This window comes from Grammomys surdaster, unplaced genomic scaffold, assembly GCF_004785775.1.
Source record: "Grammomys surdaster isolate TR1022 unplaced genomic scaffold, NIH_TR_1.0 373, whole genome shotgun sequence".
NCBI classification, from domain to species: Eukaryota; Metazoa; Chordata; class Mammalia; order Rodentia; family Muridae; genus Grammomys; species Grammomys surdaster.
Genome location: NW_021604792.1, coordinates 6854300 through 6876661, shown reverse-complemented (window position 1 = coordinate 6876661; position 22362 = coordinate 6854300). Strand labels below are relative to the sequence as shown.

The 22362-nt window shown below is 39.0% G+C and overlaps 1 protein-coding gene across 1 annotated transcript in view; it reads right to left on the bottom strand.

Moving 5' to 3' along the window:
* Lrp6 (LDL receptor related protein 6) overlaps positions 1-22362 on the bottom strand; it is a 122353-nt gene that overhangs the window by 70593 nt on the left and 29398 nt on the right. The window contains exon 3 of the mRNA XM_028780901.1: positions 5005-5202. Coding sequence (XP_028636734.1) covers positions 5005-5202 — 198 coding nt within the window. The remainder of the gene's footprint in view (positions 1-5004; positions 5203-22362) is intronic.

Here is a 22362-nt window from a genome sequence, read left to right as displayed (position 1 = left end):
GTTCTAAATTAGTAACAAAATCACAAAGCTATCAGAAAAAAAAACCCTATATAATAACATCCTTCATGAATAAGGTCATAAAAATCCTCAACAGAACAACATCTAAGAAGAATTATAAACCATCACTAAGTAGAATTTATCCTAGAAATACAAGCTCGCTTCAACAATTAAAAAAAAAATAATGCAATTTACAATGTTTATTTGAAAAGTTATTTCTATTGGTGTAAAATAAATAGACAGGATCCATAATCATTCATGACTTAAAATGAAGTCGATAGACCAGGAATAAAAGAAAATGTCCTTAATGTGATGAAAGTACTTTACAACAAAATCTACAGCTAACATTCTGCTATGCTAATCTGGCAATAAACCCTAGTCCAGGAAAAGCAAGAGAAGATAGACGACATCTAGTCTGCACTGTATCACAGGATATAGCCAATGAAGTCAATCAGAAGACACCACCCAGACACCAAAGGGAAACAGCACTGCATTATTCACAGATGACATGATTCTGTACACAGAATATACTGAAATGGTTTTTTCTCAATCTTCCCAAACCAAGTAAATTCAACAAGATCTAAGATAAATGATTCATAAACAAAAGTAATTTATATTTCTTCATATAAGTGATGAAAAATAAATGTTTTAATTTTGTTACTAAAAATAATGGCTAGGAATAAAAGTATGTGCCTCATACGTGTAAGGTCATTGGCTCAATCTCCAGCACCATAAAAATAAATAAAATAAGAGGGGCTGTCAACATAACTTGATAGCTAAAGGTACTTGCTAGGCAAAGCCTGGGAACCTGAGTTTGGTCTCCATGACTGACACAAAAGTAAAAAGACGGAACTGACTCCCAAAAAGTTGTCCTCTGATCAACTCACACATATAAATAATAGATATTAAAATTCTTTAAAAATAAATAATAACATAAACGGCATGCATGAGGTCTTGGATTCAGTCTCCAGCCCCTTAGTATACAGAGAGGCCCTGGACTCAATCCCCAGCACGATAAGTAAAGTAATTCTATCATAATACACAAATACATAACATTAAATTATTCTTTATGGTATACATTCAAAATACTATCAGGGATACATTTTATTAAAGAGTTTAAGAGCTAACCTACTACACACACACAAACACACAATCAAAACTAATCATACATTCTGATCTAAATGCAATTAAACTAATAAATAAAACTCTTAGAAGTTTCTCTAATCGAGGAAAAATATTTATCACTTTGCATCAGACAAAGACTCCTAGTAGCACTAAAAGCAATTTTAATAAGAGCAAAAACTGATACATTGCACAAATTACACATAATGAAAACTTTAGTATTTGTTTCAAAATATGTCATCAGGAAAATGAAGACATAAGCTTGTAGTGACAGAAAACATTCCTAAATCATATGCCCAAAGATGAAATCTTACCTACATCAAAAAAGAAAAAACACTTGTAAATCAGTAACAAAACCAATGAATAGACCATTATTAAAATCGACAGAATGAAGGCCATCAAGGTGCTGAGCAGATGAGGGCTCTCGCTGCCAAATCCTGACGATCACTGGGGCCCACATGGTACAAGGAGAGATCTGCCTATCAAAAGTTATCCTCTGACCTCCAGATGCCAACCTCAGCATGTGTCTCCCCTGGATGAGAAATTTTATTGATTGAGAGAATACTTCAAAATAATTATCTAATTGGGCCTCATGAGGAAAATCTAAGCTATCCATTGGGTACAAAATGATTATTGGTTGGCCAGAAGCAAGGAAAGTTAGTAAGTCTGTAGGAATATGAGAAAAAATACACAACAGAACCAAAACCGGAGCAAACTCGGATACTTGAGTTCTTTTTTCCTCCAAGTTATTATTTTCCTCCTGGCTATAAAAAGAATAAGTATTTGTCTCTATGGAAAAATTTAGAAACATAAAAATATAAAGGTTATTTTTCTAATCTTTTTATTACATACATCTGTAATTTGTAAATATATATTCCAATATAAGCAATCTCAATCATCAGTAAGTAGAAAAACTGGTTTTTGCTTTCAAAATAGATGAGACAAAATAGATTAATGTATAAACCAATGAGATTTGAAATTATAACTGGTAACCGGGGTACGGCTCAATCAGAGCCTGCAGCAGGAAAGAGGAAAGAACGAAGTAAGAATGTAATGTTTGCGAGGCCACAGACAGTGAGGCTCTCTCTGACAGCAAAGCAGCAAGGATAGCAGCAAACCAGACATTAGAGTGTCCATGCAAACGCCAGGAGCACAGAGCATGACTGCATCCTAATCACCAGGCCTTCAGGGGAATAGCTACAGTAGGTCTCCCAGCCTACTGTACCTTAATGGTTTGTTTGCCTAAAGAAAAACTGCTATTTGGAAAGATCCGTCCAGCTTTTGTTTATCTGGGACTGTTTCGCTTTCTTACTCACTTCTGAAGTTTTGATGGACACAGGATTCTAAGTTTGCTTCTTTTTTTCCTTTCAGCACTTTTTACCTTTTGGTCTACATGGCTCAAGAATTCTGCCTAGTCTCTAACTGAAGTTCCCTCCTATATATCAAGTCACCTCTCTTTCTCCGTTTAACATTAAGTATCTTTGGCTTTTCTGACTTTGATTATAATCTGTCTCTCAGTGTGCTCCTCCTGCACAAGCTCCCTGCCAGCTCACGCACCGGCACTCACTCCTGACTTTCTTCAAAGTGCAGGGCTCCCAGCCAGGGCTTCTCCACACTCTCTCTGTCCCTTTCTCCTCTTTCCTGTCTGGGATCTGGACAGTGAGCACTGTCCCGCATTGCTGTTCACTCTTCAGTTTTCTTCCTTCTGACCCTCAGATCTGATAATATCCCTTCTGCTGTCTCAAGTTTCCTGTTTTGTTTTTCTTTTTGGCAAATTTACCTTTAAATTTCCTAGTGAATTTTTCATCTTAGGAATGCTCATTTCAGTCGCAGAATTTTTTTGCTTTTTTTTTATTTCCCTTTTTTGAAACATCTCCCTGTAGTTCTCTCACTGGGTGTCACTGAGACTGTTTCAGAGATCTCCTAATGAAAAGTTACATTGTTCCTCTTAACTTCTACCAAACTTTCTGTTATTCACTTTTATGCCATTGATCACTTAAGGTAAATTTTGTTATTGTTTGGTTGGTGTTTTGTTTTCATTTTTGGCTTGTTTGGTTTTTTTTTTAACTTAAGTGATTTTTCTTTTATTTATAAATTTTTCTGAATTCTTTTTTTTTTTTTTTTTTTTTTTTTGGTTTTTCGAGACAGGGTTTCTCTGTGTAGCCCTGGCTGTTGTCCTGGAACTCACACAGTAGACCAGGCTCGCCTCAAACTCAGTTGAATTCTTAAATAATCTTATTTCAGAACTTTTCTAATGTTATACTTTCCCTCATAAGTTATATTGGTTTCTCATTGATTTTTGTACATATTTAAAAGAGGTTTGCCTTCTTCTCTGGTGAAGTTTTCTGGAATGTTTTATTTGTATGAATTTTGTTCCTTTGCAGTAACTTTAAGCGGCATTTCATCTGACACTTTTCTGATTCTCCTTTGTCCTTAAGGTATTTAAGGTAGTTCTAACTTCACAAAAATACATGCCTCTTGTTACAGTGATGCTCAAAACTGTGACAGTTTAGTTTCTAAAAATCACTGGCTGCCCCCTTCCCAGACTTCTAAGAAATTCTTCTTTCCTCCCCTTCCTTCATTTCTCCGTGTCCCACTGTCCCCTCCTATGCAGCTCTCCTGTACAACTCATTTCTATTAAGTATGGCACCCCAGCTTGAGTAAAAGGTCTAACATTATCATTTTCAAAGCTGTCTAAACTGGGGTCAAACTGTTAACTCCACCTGTCCTTCCTATGGATGTGACCCTTGCTAGATATAGCAGTGAGTAGCCACTAATGTTCCATATTTCCTGTCAGTTTTTTGGGGGTCTCAAGACAGGGTTTTCTCTGTGTAGTCCAGGCAGTCCTGGAACTTACTCTGTAGAATAGGCTGGACTTGAGCTCATGTCACATCCCACTGTCCCTCAGAGCTAAGGCTGTTCTGGAGCCCTACTTTTAAGTCCTATGAGACACCATGTCACCTCTCTGCTTACCCCTGCACAGACAGTGATGCCATGCTACTACCTCCCTGCTGGCCTCTAACTGAGATCTAACTGCCTCTGTGTCCTGAGTGCTGGGATTAAAGGTGTGCATCCAGACAGCCAGCTCAGCTCTCTTTTTTTAACAGAGCCTCACTAAATCTGCATGTTCAAAATGCTGTGACAACACATGAGAAACGTAACTGCAGAGAATCGAGGAGGCTGAGCACATTTATGTACATATGTATGCTGGTGCATGCAGTGTGTGTGTGTGTGTGTGTGTGTGTGTGTGTGTGTGTAGGGATTTTTTTTTTTTTTTTTGGAGTCAGGGTTTCTCATTGAACCTAGAGCTCACTGACTGGCTGGACTGGCTTGCCAGGAAGCCTCTAGGATCACACTGTGTCTGCTTCCCAGAACAGGGGTTATGGGAGTGCACTGCCACATCCCTTTTTGTGGGGGACAGTAAGGATGTGAATACTGGTTCTCATGCTCACACAGCAAGCACATTACCAGCTTTGAAAACATATAAATTAACCAAATTAAAAGCCTATTCCAATTCCCTTTGACACAAAAATATACACTAATTTCTTTAAAACAAATGATTATCAGCCTTTTGCTTTGGTTGATATAATGCTTTTTTTGGGGGGGGGGAGGGAGGGAAGGAGGGAGGGAGGGAGGAAGCGCGAGCGCGACGGCAGGTCTGAGACGCTCACCCGTGCAGAGCACTCGTTGTGCATTCATGCATTCATATTAAATGGAGCTCAGATCTCAGAATCATATGATAAGAGACGTGTCCTGTGATGCCTGTGACTCTTGTGCTGAGGGATCCCAGGTCATCTTCTGCCCTCCAAACCCACAGGCTCATCCACATGTGCACATACACTCATGCAAACAAATACATAAAATTTTAGAACAAGGCAATCTTACCGATTTGTTCCATCCAGGTTTGATTTATGGATGAAATTAAGTTTTGCATCTGCCCAGTAAAGCTTCCGCTCCTCATAATCCAGAGTCAGTCCATTTGGCCAGTAGATTTCAGTGTTTATTATAACAAAACGACTTGAACCATCCATTCCAGCACGTTCTATCTTTGGCACTTCTCCCCAGTCTGTCCAGTACATGAACCTAAAAATCATTAAAAAGAAAAATTAAAGCCATGACATAAATAACCACAAAATATTTTTTAATTATTGCTATTAGATAAAGCTCTCTCAGAAACAAGAAACTGAAAAAAAACCCTAGACATTTTTCCCAAAATTCAACAATCTACTTTAAATCAATAAATGATTCAGACAAGTAACACAAGGAATGCAATACAGAGACCAAAGTTCTTCTGAAAAAAGACCATTTGGATTGTCCCACTGTATATCCCACAGATTACTTATTAACAATGAGAAAATGGCAACTATCAAGACCGTTAAGTCTGGAGGACAATACTATAATACTAAAAACAAGCTGTCTATGGCAGGAGCATCAATAAGAGACAGAACTGACGTGATCAACCGCTCATGTGGGGTATTGGAAAACAAGACGTCGTTTATGTGGTTTTACACCCCATTCCTGCCCACCCACATAGAATGCCTAGCCTCAATAAAATCGTACATAAAAGAGCTCAGATTGAGAGACACTCTACAAAAGTGGCCTCTTAACAATAGGGATGTCATGAAAGTCACAAAAATGCTAAGGAACCAATCTAAACTAGAGGACACCAAGCATGATAACTAAATGAGATCTAATAGTCTCACTATAGAAGAAAAAATAAATTTCCTTGATATAAAAGAAAACTGTGCTATACATCAATTAACAACTCATCTTTTGAAAGCTAACAGAGGTACTATGACCTATAAATGAAGAGGCATTCAGGCAAGGAAGATGACTCATCAAGGAAAGGCACTTGAAACCAAGTGTGACAACCTGAGTTTTAGCCCCAGAACCCACATGGTAGGACACTAACTCCCATAAACTATCTCTGAACCTCACGTGAGGACTACATTTTTATACCCCATACACACATAATAAATGTTCAAGTATGAGACTGGCAGGAAGACACCTGAGTCACGTGTATCACTTCCAACAAGTCTGTGAAATATGCATTGTTCCATACTTTATTTCCAAACAAGGAAAGTCAAGAATATTCAGTTTGGTGCTGGGCCATACCGCCAGCTGCTGGAGACTGGCAGCAGTGAGAAGACTGGGAGATTTAAAGGAGCACAGAACAGTGCTTCTGCACAGTCCTAACGTGCTGCTTAGCACTGAACAGTGCTTCTGCACAGTCCTAACGTGGCTGCTCTCATTTCCTTTATACAGCTAGTGTTTTCATCTATGGACAGTATTTTCAGTATCATTATTTAAGGAATCTGCACCTAAAAAAAAAAAAAAAAAAAATCAAGCTGCTTATAAGTGTTTTCACTTTTATATGTAGGCCTGTGGTTGACTTTATTTCCATAGTGTGTTTAAATGATTACGATGTGGTCTCAAATGTGACCATGCTTGCCTTGAGCCCACTGCAACAGAGACTATACTCGAACTCACGGTGTGATTCCTGCTGACGTTACAGGCAGGCATGCACCACCACATTGGGCTCTTTCCTTCTACTTTCACTTTTCTTTGAAACTGCCTCATGCAGGCTGACCCCAAGCTAACTCTGTAGCTAGGGAGGACCTTGAACACCTAATTAGTTCTCTTGCTTGTACCTCACAAATGCCAGGATCACTGGCCTGCGCTACCAGACGTGTACTCTGCTTTGTTATGCTTATACTTTGATACACATGTCAAATATAGGTCCATTATTCGAGCTGACATAAAAATTAAAATCAGTTATTATAAAGTTCTGTTGTTCCAGACTACTTCCTCGAACTACCTACCTACACTTTCCACCACCATCACCACCACATTATGAATGGCTTAATGGATCAATTCATTACGTTATAGCTCTTATGATTCAGTCAACTCTGAACACAGTAACATCAGTGACCAAACCTTCAACACACAAGCCTTTTAAAGGACCCTTTATATCCAAAATGTAACAAGTAACAAGCTAGGTAAGAAGATATTTGAACTCATCAATATGATAATTTCATTCAGAATGCACAATAGATTTTTACAAATCAATATGAAGGCAACCAATAACACTTTAAGTAGGAGACAAGGATATCTAGCTCAGTGGGACAGCACCTTCCTAGCATAAGTCTTAAGTGAAAAGCCTAGGGCTGTTAAAAGGGGGGAAGGGGACTTTCAGTCATTTCACCAGATATTCAAACAGCTAATCAGGCTTGGAAACAGGAATGACCATAATACTTTAAGTTTTTGCAAGTATATGTTGAGGTGGGAATATAAATAGTGTGGCCACTTCAATAAAACACAATTCAGTTCTGGGTTTGTTTATTTTTTTAATGTTAAACCTGGATTTGTCAGATAACCCAGCAATTTCTTTCTACCCAAGAGATAAGAAATACTATGTTCATATACAAACTTATACATGAACATTTATATCAATATTACTAATAATAGGAAAAAAATAGAAACCTACAAATCTTTCACTAATAGGTGTATTGATAAAAACAAAATTCCCTATCTTCGTACAATAGAATAATATTCAGCAATGGAAAGAAACTATGTACTTGATACATGGATGAGTGTGTGATAGTCTTCAAAAATATTATCATAAAGTGAAAGAAGCCAGACAGAACATATGCTGTCTGATTACATTCGAATCAATAGTCCATTAAAAGCAAATACACAAATAAAGGAAGCCAGCAGCTGCCTGAGGCTCGAGATCAGGTTCCTCTCCAGGTGATGGGAATGCTCTAAATCTGACTAACTGTGAACTGTGAAAGTGGGTGGGAGGCAGCATTTTACAGAATTTGTTCTCCCAAAGAGCAGACCCAACAAGACTACCAGGGATACTGCAATTACCCCATATAAGAGTAACAGACCCACTCCTGCAGAGACAATGGAGGTTACACTTCAGGACAAAACTGAAAATGATCTAGTCAAATCCTCCGAAGATTCTAAGACTCCTTTATAATGTCACTGAACATAGGTATCAAAACCATAATGTGAACACAGAGAAAAGTGGTTGTAATGCTATGTAAATAATCCCATCAAATAATTTACAGTACATGCAACTGACAGCAGATGGAAAACCAAAAGTTGATCTTTTGAGAAAAAAAAGTAACAGGGTGCTGATGAAAGAAAGCAAAGAAACAGCAGCATCTCTGATACTTTCTGTAAGTCTCTGGGAGGAAAACAATGCGTTAAAGAAGGGAGGCATCAGTACGTCCCAGAATAAACACAGCTGAAAGATAGATAAGGGAATCTGACCTACTAGTGTGGAGATGGCACTGTCGTCCACAGTTACAAGTTGTACACGCTACAGTTACAAATCCTTTAATTGTGAAGCACTTACCAGGAAAGACAGTGTGGCACAATGTCCTGGAGAACAGAAGCTTTGCCACTTCCTGCAGTGACCCTGAGTGACCACTCAGAAGCCCTCCTTGCACTGGGCTCTTTCTCACTCCAGGAGTGAAGGGCGAGGTCTTTAGCATCATCTAGCTCTGGTCAGCTGAGTTCCTACCTGAGTCTTGGTCACCTTGCCATAATGTGGCCACTTCCCTCTACATACTACCTTTTCTTGCAGTTTAACTCCAATAGTGTAATACCTCCTCCCTAAATGTGATCAATGCTCCTTTATAAACTTCAGAGTATCTTACACTCAGAAGTTATGCTAATTCATATCTAGGGTTTACTGCTTCTGACACATTTAAATTTTCTTACCTTTGCTGAATAAGAAAAGGTAGAAAAGTAAATGTTCTTCACTTCTTGAAATAACTGAAGTATTCCTTTTTCTAAAGTTTATGTCTTCCCACATGATGATTCTCTTAACATTTTTAGGAGTATGTGGTGCCAATCTATGGAGAGCAGACCCATCTAATCCCTGGAACTGGAGTTACAGGAAGTTGTGTGACCCACCTGACATGGGTGCTGGAAACCAAACTTGGATCTTCAGCAAGAACAGTATGTGCTCTTAACCACTAAGACATCTCCCCAACACCCCTCTACATATCGATTCTTAACAATCTATTGATTATACAATAGCTTCTATCTGAAAGATTTATCAAAACAAAAGGTAACATTTAAAAAATGGGTTGGCAGAGAAAGTGAATAAGGACTCACAATGAATGAGAGTTTGACAGGATATCATTACAATTTGACATGCTAATTTACAATCAAATGCCACACTTCCAGTAAAGCTTTCAACGTTATTCTGGATTCTAGAGTTCTTCTCCTTTACATATTACAGAAACATGGTTGAGCCCCACCACCCGGGTTGAGCCTCAGAGGCACCACACTGGAGAACAAATATGTGTACGCAGGAACTCCAGAGAATAGATTCTATCATTACTACAGCCTAAAACAGAAGGTCTGAGATAAGGACACAGAAGTGATGAAATCACCAACGAAACTGTCTAGGAACTCAGATGCCTAAACTTGATTTTTTTTAATGGGTGGAGGGGGATAAATGTCCATGTGGTTTGAAACAGGCTCTCTCTCACAGCTGCACACACTAGGCTAGATGGCTGCTTCAGCTTCGCTTGGCTTCTGAGAATCCAAACCACTGAGACATCTCTCCAGCCCCAACTTGTCTTCTTAAGACATTGAGAAAACATTAATGAGTTTGGCTGATTTGCATTTTAAACACATGACCACAGCAGCTAATTCCACTTAGAGAATAAACCCACAGCTAGATATTACTTAGGGATCCACTCTGGTTTCCATATGGAAATGATGGGAGTGACTAAACAGTGACAGCTGAACAATAGAAACACTCATTTATATAGTGTCCACCTTTCCAGAGCCATCTTTTACTGTTTCCTGCCTTAAATCCTCACGATGACAGTAGCAAATGTCTTCCTCTCACTGGCGACTTCCTGTGGTACTCCATTCACAAAGACAGAAGCACAGCTCAGCCAAAAATGTTAGGTGGTATCCCTGGCCTTGTCTCTGTCTGACCTTAAATGAAACACAATGATCAAATATTTTTCCCAAAAGACATACAGCTCCTTACTTCTATATTTTAGTATATACCATCGTATCCTATCCTAACTTAAAATGGTAGCAAGCACACTCAATAATCTAAGTGTTGCAGCTATAACAGTAACTTCTACTATGCTAGTCACTCCACAATAAATAACCACAATTTAAAACAGAATATATGAAGCAGCTATTGTAGGAACTAAATATAGGCATCACAAGCTTACAGAAGAGAGAACCTCACCATATTGGCATCTCTGTCTGGCTTGAGCTTCTTTGGGGGGTGGGGTGGCTGGGGAGGTGGCTGGGGAGTATACTTATGCATGCAACCCATGTGTGTTTATATGTGCAAGTGCCTTCGGTGTATTCAGAGAACCTTTAAGTCATCCACCGCCGCTGGCTCTCACAATCTTCCACCCAACCCAATCTTAAATTCACATGAATAAAGGTAATGCATCCCACCTAACCTGTGCAGTAGACCTACTACTAATCTAACTTTGGAAAGTATCTTAAAATATTCAAGCTTTGATGTTGTAATCTGTGTAAGATGTAGCCAGATATTAACATGCTTTATTTTTTCCTTAATATATTAATAAAATGAAGGGACCAAGTATATTGTTCTTAAGACCTGACTTACTTACAAGGTTTTTTTTAAGTTGTGTCATCTCCTTTTATATTCACTATCATATCTCAATCATCCTTCCAATATCAGACAGGAGAAAAAACACAACCAAGACTCAAACTGTAGCAAAGACGTACACAAACCCTGGGGCATTCCTTTTCACTCACAAAATATCACAGATACTTGACACTGGACAGGGAGGAGCCAGCCAGCAACTGAACTACTTCCCTGTACGTAATCCTTCACTTTAGGAGGTAGAGCCACATCTTGAAAGAACAGAAACAGCACAGAACACTAGATATTTGCTTTCCAATCTTCCCCTGCAATCAGTGCACACATCATTGCCGATCAGAGACATGAACCTCAACTTTTAAGTGAGATGGTAAACATCTGAATTTAAGGCTCAAGGACCTGGAGTTGGAGGAGAGCCTGGGTCAAACAGCAAATTCCAGGCCAGCCTGCACCAAACAGACTTTAAGTGTGAAAGGGGGTGGCAGAGGCAGCAGAGAAGGAAGCAGCAGAAAGCATCATAGCACTTCACTCCAGTGAGGCTGGAGGTCGCCTGCAGTCATTAATCCTTCTCTAATCCAATTCTAAAGGGAATCTACAGGAGTTTTAGGGCTATGTGTCATCAGAGTGCCAACAGATGTGAGCACACTGCTACCAGTACTGCTTAAAGAGCCAACAACACCTGGGTGTGGTCTGTAGTGCTGTTCCCAAATAAAGAGCCCAACTCAAGTTCCATTGAGGAAATTCTATAAGCAACTCAACAGCTTTTTTTAACTTACAATCTTTTAGTGACAAAACTAAAAAAGATTCTTTTTTCTTAAAACTACGAACACTAACACATTCTTAAACCCAAAACCACTCCAACAATCCCTTCAGAGCTTCTTGATATAACAAAGGGAACTTTCAAGTCACACAGTTCTTCCCACGATCATGGCTGGCGGGCAGCACCGTTGGCCAACGGCAGCCTGATTTCCCTTGCTGTGCAGGTACCAAGATAGTATCTTGATGAAAATTGATGAGGGAGAAAGGACAGATCAAAAGGCCAGCCTAGCGTTAACATGACACTTACGTCACCATGATCAGGGAAACAATGGAGCTGAGAGAAACCCATGAGTAGTGAGCATTACCCACACACTCACAACCACAACACAAGGCTAGCATGCAGCAGCCTTCTGATAGGCTGCGGTACAGCTATGAGACAGCCACTTCGTTCTTGGTTATTGAAAACTGAAATGTTTGTAAGTAAGTTCTCTTTAGCATGTTTTCCTCTCTGTCTCCTAACACGCAAAATAACAACAGCTACTGCAAGTGAGTGCCTGCCCAGGAATTTTCATCCTTGGCAACTTACTAAAAACAGCACTGACCTGGATTCTTCCACCTGATATTCTGATTTAATTTTGGCCTGAGCTGGAGCCAGGCATCAACGTTTTCTTTTTAAATTATTTTTGTTAGAGTACAAAAGTACTAAGTTTCGTTATGGCATTTTCATACAGAACTTGCTTCTGTTGATCGTCCTCCCCTGCTCCAATCCCACAGTCACACCCACATATATGCACGTTCACACATTAAAAGCCAAGATCTACAGATGAGGCAGAACATATGGTGCTTTATCTTTCTGAATCTGTGTTACTTCACTTCATAATTTCTAGATATATCTACTTTTCTTCAAATTTCATACTTTTATTTTTCTTTATGGCTGAATGAAATTCCATTAAGTCTCAAACAGGGGCTAGAAAGATGACTCAGTGGGTAGAGCACTTGCCAGGTAAGCCTGACTACCCCGTTTTAGATTCCCAGTACCCATACAAAAGCCAGATGCAGCAGGGCACACTCACACACATCCCAGCACATCTCTACCAGGAGAAAATCACTAGAAGCTTGGGGGCCAGGTATATGCAGCTGTGTACAAGATACCCAACATGTGGAAAGTGAGGACTGACACAGGCGCACGTGTGCACACATGCATGCAAATGCACAGAGAGAGAGAGAGACAGAGAGAGAGACAGAGAGAGACAGAGAGAGGCAGAGAGAGAGAGAGAGAGAGAGACAGAGAGAGACAGAGAGACAGAGAGACAGAGAGACAGAGACGCAGACGCAGACACAGAGAGACAGACAGAGTTAGTTCCAGACAGGCAGACAAATATGGCGGTCCACACCTGTATCTTAAAATAAAACTGGAAGGAAAAAAAGTTCCCACAGAATTCTAATATATTCAGACAAGGATTTGAACCAGTAAAGCAGAATATGATTTTTCTCAACATGTGTTTATCCATCATGCTCTGGTCTTATACTGGTGATATTAGTGAGTTGAACTCATTAACCAGCTGACTCAAAACACTAGCCTCAGGTGGCCCAAAAGCTCTGCAAGTCTATATATTGTATCAAAGCACAAAGTAGCCCCTGCCCACACAACAGCTTTCTATTTCTTTGGAATGCCTGAGAATGAGAACCTTAAAACTTCACAATGACCACTTAAAATTTGACTTAAAATATTTAGGGTTAAAAAAAATCTCAAATTTCTCCTGTAACCTTTTAAAAAAAATTTAGTAGCTAATTCTTTATAGACAGAGATTTTAGTTTTTAATTCATCCAATATATTCTAGTTTGTCTTTGCTAATAAAGCTGGTGTGATAGCTACTCTTCTAATTTTGTCTTTATAGAAAATACAGTCAAATGGCAATGTTTCAATCACCCAAAAAATATACAACGTACTATATAGTCTCTTTGACCCTGTGCTGCTTTGATATTAGTTAAGTACCTTTGGCTACATGGAACATATGGAGAAGATCATAAAAATCAATGTTTTTTAGTAATTATGAAATTTGCCCATTCCTGAGAAAGTCCAGTCAAATAAGAGACTAATTTCTCAGACCTGGAAAAATGGCTTATCAGTTAAAAGCACTGGCTGCTCGTTTCAGAAGATCTGGGTTAAATTCCCAGCAACAGATGCTGGCTCACAAGCATCTGTAGCCCCAGTCCCAGGGCACTGGGCACCAGGAACCATGACCAGGCAGCAGATATGCACACGCTGCACAAACATACACACAGGCAAAACACTCAACACAAAAATATTTTGAAGGAAACCAATTCCTACAAGGCATCAACAACCTAAACAAAACTGCATTACTCAAAAAGCAACCGAAGTAGGTGTGTTGATACCGACCTGCAATCCCAGCACTCAGAAAGCTAAAGCTGAAAGATAGCAGTTTGAGGCCAGCTAGTACTACACAGAGACCCCCAGTCTTTAAAAAAAAAAAAAAAAAAGAGGGGAGAAGGAAAGACAGATTTGAATATTTAGACATGTATTTCATTTTGAACATTCATAGAAATCAGGAATTATGGGGACTAAAGAGATGGCTTAGGGGTTAAGAGCGCTAGCTGCCTGCTCTTACAGAGGACCAGGGTTCAATTCCCAGCACCAGCTCATAAATATCTGTAAGTCCAGTTACAGGGATCTGACAGCCCAGCAAAACACTCATACACATAAAAATAAATAAAAATGTTAAAGGGGAATTATGGAATAGGAAAGGGTAAACTGTGGTGAGGAAGAGGAGGGCTGGGTAGAACAGGGAAACGGGAAGGATAATTAACACTAAAGACTTTTGTTTTAAGTCACATGGAAACCTACTACTGTAGAAGTTCCTAAAATTTATCTCTATATATACATTAAAAGGGTCAAAATCTCCGGGCAGTGGTGGTGCACGCCTTTAATCCCAGCACTTGGGGAGGCAGAGGCAGGTGGATTTCTGAGTTCGAGGCCAGCCTGGTCTACAGTGTGAGTTCCAGGACAGCCAGGGCTACACAGGCCAGGCTACACAGGGCTAGGCCCTGTCTTGAAAAACAAAAAACAAAAACAAAAAAACACACACACACAAAAAAAGGAGGGGATCAAAATGGAGTTAATGGAGTTACCTTGTAACAGGGCAGCAATGCCGCTACCAGACACCATAAGGCTAACAAAGAAAAAAGCCTTGTCGTAGGAATGAGTTACTTCCTCTGAAGTTGTTGACCACCGAGGTCCCTAGAGACCTCCAAACATTACAGGCTATTGCCAGATCCTAGTTACCTTCCAGAGCTGGTTGGTAAGACGCTACTGCTGACAACATATACTCGAGTCATACATAGAACATGAAAAAAATTAAGCTGGTACTCATCTGGAGACTCCATCCCTACGGGCTAGCTTTCATAGTAGTGGAAGGAACTATGCATGCTACCAGAGGAGAGACAATCATCGGTCTCAGCCAGATATAAGCCCTGTGACTATAACAGCTTGTTATGCCTAACAAGACAATACAGCTGGCAACTGTGGCACAAACGTTATGAGAGAAACCAACCACTTTCTACTAGGATTTATGGCTCACTCCACAAAATGAACTCTATGCCTGGCACCGTTACCAGACCATAGGTGTCTATGGCTAGACAGATCATAGACGCTACAAGGGAACCTACTATCATTATTCTGCTAAACAGACATACTATTTAAACTAAACTCTAATGACCCTCCGTTATACCCCATCATTGTAAGACTGTGAAATCAGACTCCAGCCAATGGGGGGAAAACACACATACCCGAGTTAGAATAAAAAACAAGTGAACTTTCTAAAGTCCCAGTGCACTTGCTAATTTGGTTTGAATCTCAGAACACCCTTTTTTGCAAAAATTGCCTTGCTTTACTTTGTTCTTGTGTTCCTTTGTTCAACAATGAAATTATTCTTTGCTTCTAACAGTGTCATAATTAAGTAGTATGAATTGGCAACTTAACCTCTAATTTTCTTAACCAGTATTAGAATAGCTTGCCAATTTCTAAATTAAATTATGCTGGGTGTCTGGTTAAGACTGAGAGTGTTAATCAGCATGGAAGAATTACCATATTGATTACTGTATCTTCCAATCCGAGAACACAGAGTACCTCTTAGTTCATTAGTTTAGATCTTCTTTGACTTCTTAAGCTCCTCCTCTGCAGTCTACAGCAGACAGACCTGCATGTTCCGTAGTTACATTTATACTTAAGCATTCCATGTTTTATTATATATTTATACTGTTTTAACACTTTAATTTCCAACTGTTCTTGCTACTGTATGTATCCGTGTATAAAATGGGAGATGGATACACATGTGCCACAGCACAAATGCACAGTGTAGATCGCAGGACAACTTGGTTAAGCTGCTTCTCTCCTTCCATCTTTACATGAGTTCCAGGTGTCAAAGTCTGGTAGCCAGATGTGTGCAGCAGGTAGGTGCCTTTGCCCAACCTCACCAGCCCTATAACTGCTCTGTATCCAATCTTATAACCTGTGATCTGGCTCAATGCACTTCTTAGTTCTAGTAACCACTTGCAGTGTTTTCTAAGATTTAGTTTTACTTATGTGTCTGTGTCTATATGTATATGTGCATCTGTGCATAAGTGTTCAGGGCATCCAGCAGAGGACATTAGATCCCTTGGAACTAGAGCTACAGGCAATTGTGAGTCACCAAACACGGGTGCTGAAAAAGGCATTCTGTTCCTCTGCATAAGCATCAAAAGCTCTTACAACTGAGCCTCTCCTCCATCACTGCAGGTGTTTATTAATACATAATTATTTCCCAAAAGGTACTTCTTCACTTTTCCTCTTCCTCTCCTCTCAGTTTCCCTGCAGGACAGACACCCTTGTACAAATTACAGTTCAGTTGAGTACTAACCTTTTTCCTACTGCAATGTATCACTAATTAAAATCTGCTCTTACAACTTTAGCATGTAGCTTTATCTTTGATAGAATAATTGTATGCAATTGTTTATAATACTGAAACTAAAGGGTGAATTTTACTGTGTATAAATTATGTCTCCATTAAAATTTTAAATATTTGTTTTTGTTTTGTTTTGTTTTGTTTTGTTTTGTTTTGTTTTGACAGAAAGAGTTCAAACCACCAGCAGTGATTTACCTTACTAGTAAGTTAGGTCAAAAAAAAAAAAATCACATGAGTCATCTGCTCCTCGAACAAGCTGAGAAGTCATAAGCATTGCTTTCACAGTTCCTGCTTCTAGGAACAACTAAATGCATACGGCTTTCTCAGAGACAAGCAGTGACCAGCAATCTGCTGACCACACCATGTTTTTATACAGCTCCATAATTAAGAATGATCTCCACATTTTTTTTTTAAGAATTGAAAAACAAACTCCAGAAACAAAAAAGAAAAACATGTAACAAGGACCGTATGTGGCCTGCCAAAAACTAAAGTATTTACTATTTGTGCCTTGATAGAAAACATCTGCTACCCTCTCTAAACCCTGCTACTCAAAGTGTGGTCCTTGTGCCAACAGGCTCAGGAAAATCTCAAGCTCCATCTGAACAAACAATCATTAGCAAGAGAACATAACCAAAGTGTTATCTTTCCTGATGATGCTCTATCAGAAACTGCAGTCAGTACATAATATAAGAAAATTTTTATGAAACTCTAAAAAACACTAAGGAATATTCCCAGATGCCTATAAAGCAACTGGTAAATTGCTTGATCAATTCAGAAAAACACCAATTAAATCTCCGGATGTGACTCCATGAAAACAAAATTATATGACAGTCCAACTCTAGTCAAAATAAAGTATTTAAAATTATCCTTCCAGATAATTTGGTAATCTCAACAATGAGAAAGACACTTAAGGTCTCTCAGAAGGACTGACTTCACTCAAGTCTTCACCTTCCAGACAGTGCCTTCAAGTTTCACATCACAAGCTCTCTATCAGCACCTCCAAGAAAAGCTTGTAACCAGACACAGTCCTGCCACAAACCGAGTGTTTAATTAAAAAGCAGGTATACGTGCTAGCTCCACAGACATTGAAGAATGCTTTTCTTTAGGAATAATGGAGAAGGAAGGAACTTCACATTTATATTTAACAAAATTACAAACACCACAAAATATTAAAGATGATCTGTGATCAAGGGGTTTGCATCAACAAAAACTTCTCTCATACTGAAAGTATTCAGCAATATGGTTAATAATGCAGCACCTGAGTCTAGGATCGCCTGCCTTGCCTAGTCCTCACCTCTTGTCCCTGAGGTCTGATAAATTCTATTGATTTTTTTTTTCTTTTTTTGGTTTTTCGAGACAGGGTTTCTCTGTGTAGTCCTGGCTGTCCTGGAACGCACTCTGTAGACCAGGCTGGCCTCGAACTCTCGAACTCAGATATCCGCCTGCCTCTGCCTCCCAAGTGCTGATTTATTTCTTAAATCAGTGCTTCTCAACCTTCCTAATGCTGGGGTGATCCCAACCATAAAATTACTTTTGTTGCTACTTCATAACTGTAATTTTGCTACTGTTATGAACTGTAATATAAATATCTGACATGCAGAAAATCAGATATGCAACCCCTATCAAAGGGTCATTTAAGATACCCCCGGCGGTCGCAGCCCATACGTTGAGAACCACTATCCTACATGAAATACTCATTATTGACAATAATATACATTTCTATTCAAGTTTAAGTGTAATTCTGTATTAATTCCAGTACAAGCTTTGAGATTAATGAAATAATATTTAAAGAGTATGCTTTTCCTATATTGAACTAAGTGGTTAAAAGCAATCACTACTCTTGCAGAAGACCTAGGTTCCTTTCCCAACCCCCACATGGTGGCTCACAAACTCCAGTTCCAGGAAATCAGAAACGCTCTTCTGCATTCTGCTGGCACCAGACACATGGTGCACATACATAGATGCAGGCATAACACTCATACTCATAAAAAATAAATATTAAAATGGAAAATAAATATTTCTTTTTCTTTTTAGCAAAGGAAAATAGGTGCTGTGAGGAAGGAAACATGACCTTTTCATCCAGAGATGGGTTTCCAGAATGGAAAGCATCACAAGACTACAGCAGCTTAGGGGAAACTCTCAAGCACACCAACAATCAAGACCAAGTGCCACTCTCACCCAGGCATCCGAACTTGAGACAGGGGAGATAACCTGCCTGCCTCCACTCGTTATCTTACTTTGAACTCAGAAGTGAAAGCTAATTGGTGGGCACAGATGAGGGGGTAGGTGTGGTTGGTTTTTTATTGCAGCTAACCTCACTCTTAGTGAGCTACGGATATCTAGAAGTGCTGATAAAATTGCTAAATTCAACTGGTATAAGAATATAGTCTGCCTTCAAAAGTAAGACCAGGGAAGCACTCAGTAGGCTGATAAATTATCTCCATTTCTCAAAAGCCTCATTCAGGAGAACCCTGTTTCCGTCAGCAATTACTCACTCTTGGATTCCATAGCCTACTTGCCTCCTAATTTATTTTGGCCTCAATGCTTCTGCTCTGGCTTTGAATTAAAAGTGTAAACATATTTAATCGATACTAAAGAATCAAGGATATGTGGTTACAGCCCTACTTTGTAACAATATGCACATCTGCTACCCATCAAAACTCATGAAAACTAATACCAGGTTGTTATAAGCTGTTGATTAGTGTCCATATGAATACAATTTCATTGCTGTGTCTAGCCTATTTATTTGTAATGCTTTCTGAAAAATAACTTTAAGTGGAATAAAGGACAGAAGAGAGGCTTCGTCTCAACTGAAAGGGAATGAGAGTAAACACATACTGAGTTTCAGATTAAAATTGAGCTATAAAACCCAAGTGAACCAAATCTATATTAAGTCACAATTCACTTTACGATCCTTAAGCTACTGATCTGTAAGTCATTAACATACACATTAGTAAGAATATAAAATATATTAAGTAATCTATTGTAATGATAATGTAGGCACATCCACCTTCCATTTCTCAAAACTCAAACGGCATGCACATTCAAGTTTTGCATGTTTTACTGCTCTTAAGAATGCAGCCAATCAAACTACCTTAATAAGCAACATTGCAAGCAGTGTGTTGGAGGTATACTGCACTGTTAAGTAGAACTGCCTTCCAATATATGAAACATAAAAGTCAGAATTTCTAGTTCAAGTAATCTGGTAACAAGTTAACCAGAAAAACTACTACTCTTTACTTGATTTTTAAAGATAGACAAAATAAAATATACAAACACCTCTTTCAGCACAGAGCTAGGGTATCAAGGAAAGGAGTGATCTTCAACCTTGTAAATAGGTAGCCTTGGCAGATAATACCAACTTAGATAAGGACAAGTGAATCATAGGCAGAGTCATAGCGACCTGTCCCCTGAACCTTCACCAAGCCGATAACCTGTTCTGAAAGGTATCTATACTCCCCCTGAACAACCACGCTCCAGTGTCATCCCCTTCCCCACGTCCTGCCTTTTTGTGTTTATAACCCCTGTGTGAATAAGTAAAAATTATGATTTGAAAAAAAATAAAGAAAAAAAAAAAAAAGGAGTGATCTTCAGTGACCAAACATGACAGAAAAAAAGGGCAAAACTTGCTAGACTTCGTAGACAACAACACTAGAGGTTTTCTGATCCCAGAATCTAAAAGGCCTCTATGGTGGTGGCACCTCAAGGAAGACAATCAAGCCTGTGTTAAGATTCCTTCATAAGCACTAACTGTAGGAACAACTGAAGAAAGCAATCTGCCCAGCAACAGAGAAAGCAAGCAGCACTTTTCTCGAGGCTTAACCCACTGGAAAGGAGGTAAATGAAAACACTCACCAAACACTGTGGGGCCACAAAGTGGTCTCACAAGGGTTGAGGGTTTGAATTTATCTATATATAGTATAGAAACTCCCACTTCCAAAATTAAATACAGAGCCAGGCATAATCACGCTTGGACCTAAGAGCTTGAGACAAGAGGATAACCATAGTTAGAGGCCAAATTGTGCTATAGTAAGAGACCTTGTATTCCCAAGCAGGATCATGAAGTTTAAAACTATATGGGACCACAAAGACCTGTCTCAAGCAAACTGTCCTCCTTCCTACTAAGAGTGTGACTGTAAATGTAAGCTCGCAGTTAGGAATACAGCTGGAGGTAGAGTGCTTACCTAGCTCTCCAGAGCCCCACTGCAATTCAACAAATTGGCAGCAAAAAAGCAAACAAAAACAAAAGTCTTACAAAGAAAGCTTTCATTAAAAAGCAAAGCTCTGAAAATATTATGCTATATAAAGTCATTTAGTACAAATGTTCCCTTTCAATATTCCCTTAATGAAAGTAGGCTTAAAATACAAACAAAAATTGGACAATCCGCTCAGTAGGCAAAGGCAAATAGAACCTGAGCTGGAAGGCAGCCTAGCCATCACAGTGAGTTCCAGGACAGCCAGATCAACACAGCTGAGACAAACAAACAAAGAAAGACAGACAGACAATTAAAATTCATTAACTTGGGGACTGGAGAGATGGCTCAGTGGTTAAGAATAATGACTACTCTTTTAGAGGTCCTGAGTTCAAATCCCAGCAAACACATGGCGGCTCACAACCATCTGCAATGGGATCCAATGCCTTCTTCTGGTGTGTCCGAAGACAGCGACAGTGTACTCATAAATAAAATAAATAAATCTTTAAAAAAAAATGTTAAAAAAAAAACATTCGGGCTGGAGGGATGGCTCAGTGGTTAAGAGCACTGACTGCTCTTCCAGGGGTCCTGAGTTCAATTCCCAGCAACAACATGGTGGCTTACAACCATCTGTAAATGGGATCTGAGTCCCTCTTCTGGTGTGTCTGAAGAGAGTGACAGTGTACTCACATACATAAAATAAATCTTTAAAAAAATTTTTTCATTAACTTGATGCAAAACTAAGAACATCACTTTATATAAAGAAAAAGTGATTGAGGGGTAAGACATTTTCAGGAAAAAAAGTTCTATTCTAATATTAGAGAACACCTATATATACTCAACACACTGCCTCCAAATGACCTAGATTCACATCCCAGAAGCTGATCAAGCACAACTTATAATACTTCCTGACAAGACTAATAATTTTTCTAACATACTACTCTTAATTTTTAGGTAATCACAGTTTTTATTTCTCTATATCTATTTAAAAGGCAGTGAAAAGGGAGCAAGTACAAATACACATCTCTTTTCTACATTTTCCATTCTGCAATTAAAAAAAAACAAAACTTCTTTTATATTTTAAAGTACTTTTAAAATGTAAGGGGTCGGGGGAGCATAAGTAGGTTTTAAAGGCAACATAGCTCTGAGGAAGGAAGGCCCAGTGTAAGGCAAGCAGTATTGCTTAAGAACAGTAGAATCCATTTTTTAAGGATCTGTTCTGCAGGAACAATTCTAAACTTAGCATGAGAGTCCAAAGCCTGCTCAGCTACTCTGAGGCTCTAAAGACCAGTCTAACCTGCGCAGGGAGACCTGCCCTTAAGGGAGAAGAAGACTTGAAAGGGGCATGGGGATGTGGCAAGAATCTGAGGGGAGAGGGCCAAACAGGAGGTAACGTGGATAGAGAAGATATACAGAAGAACAATACAGGTACAAAATTGTGTGAGAATGAATAAATTTTAAAATACATACATAAATAAGTAATAATCACTTAGGTTTAAAAGAGGAACAGAACCCCACAAGTTGTAAGTATAACATACCTAAGTTGCTGGCTTAAATTTATACATGTGAAATAAAAAGTTCTGATATTCAAAATGCTTTCATAAAATGTCTACATTTGTAGTAAGACAGAGTCTACTGTTCCAGGCTGGCCTGGAACTCATTCATATAACCTGGCCTAGTCTCAAAATCATGGTAATACACCTTC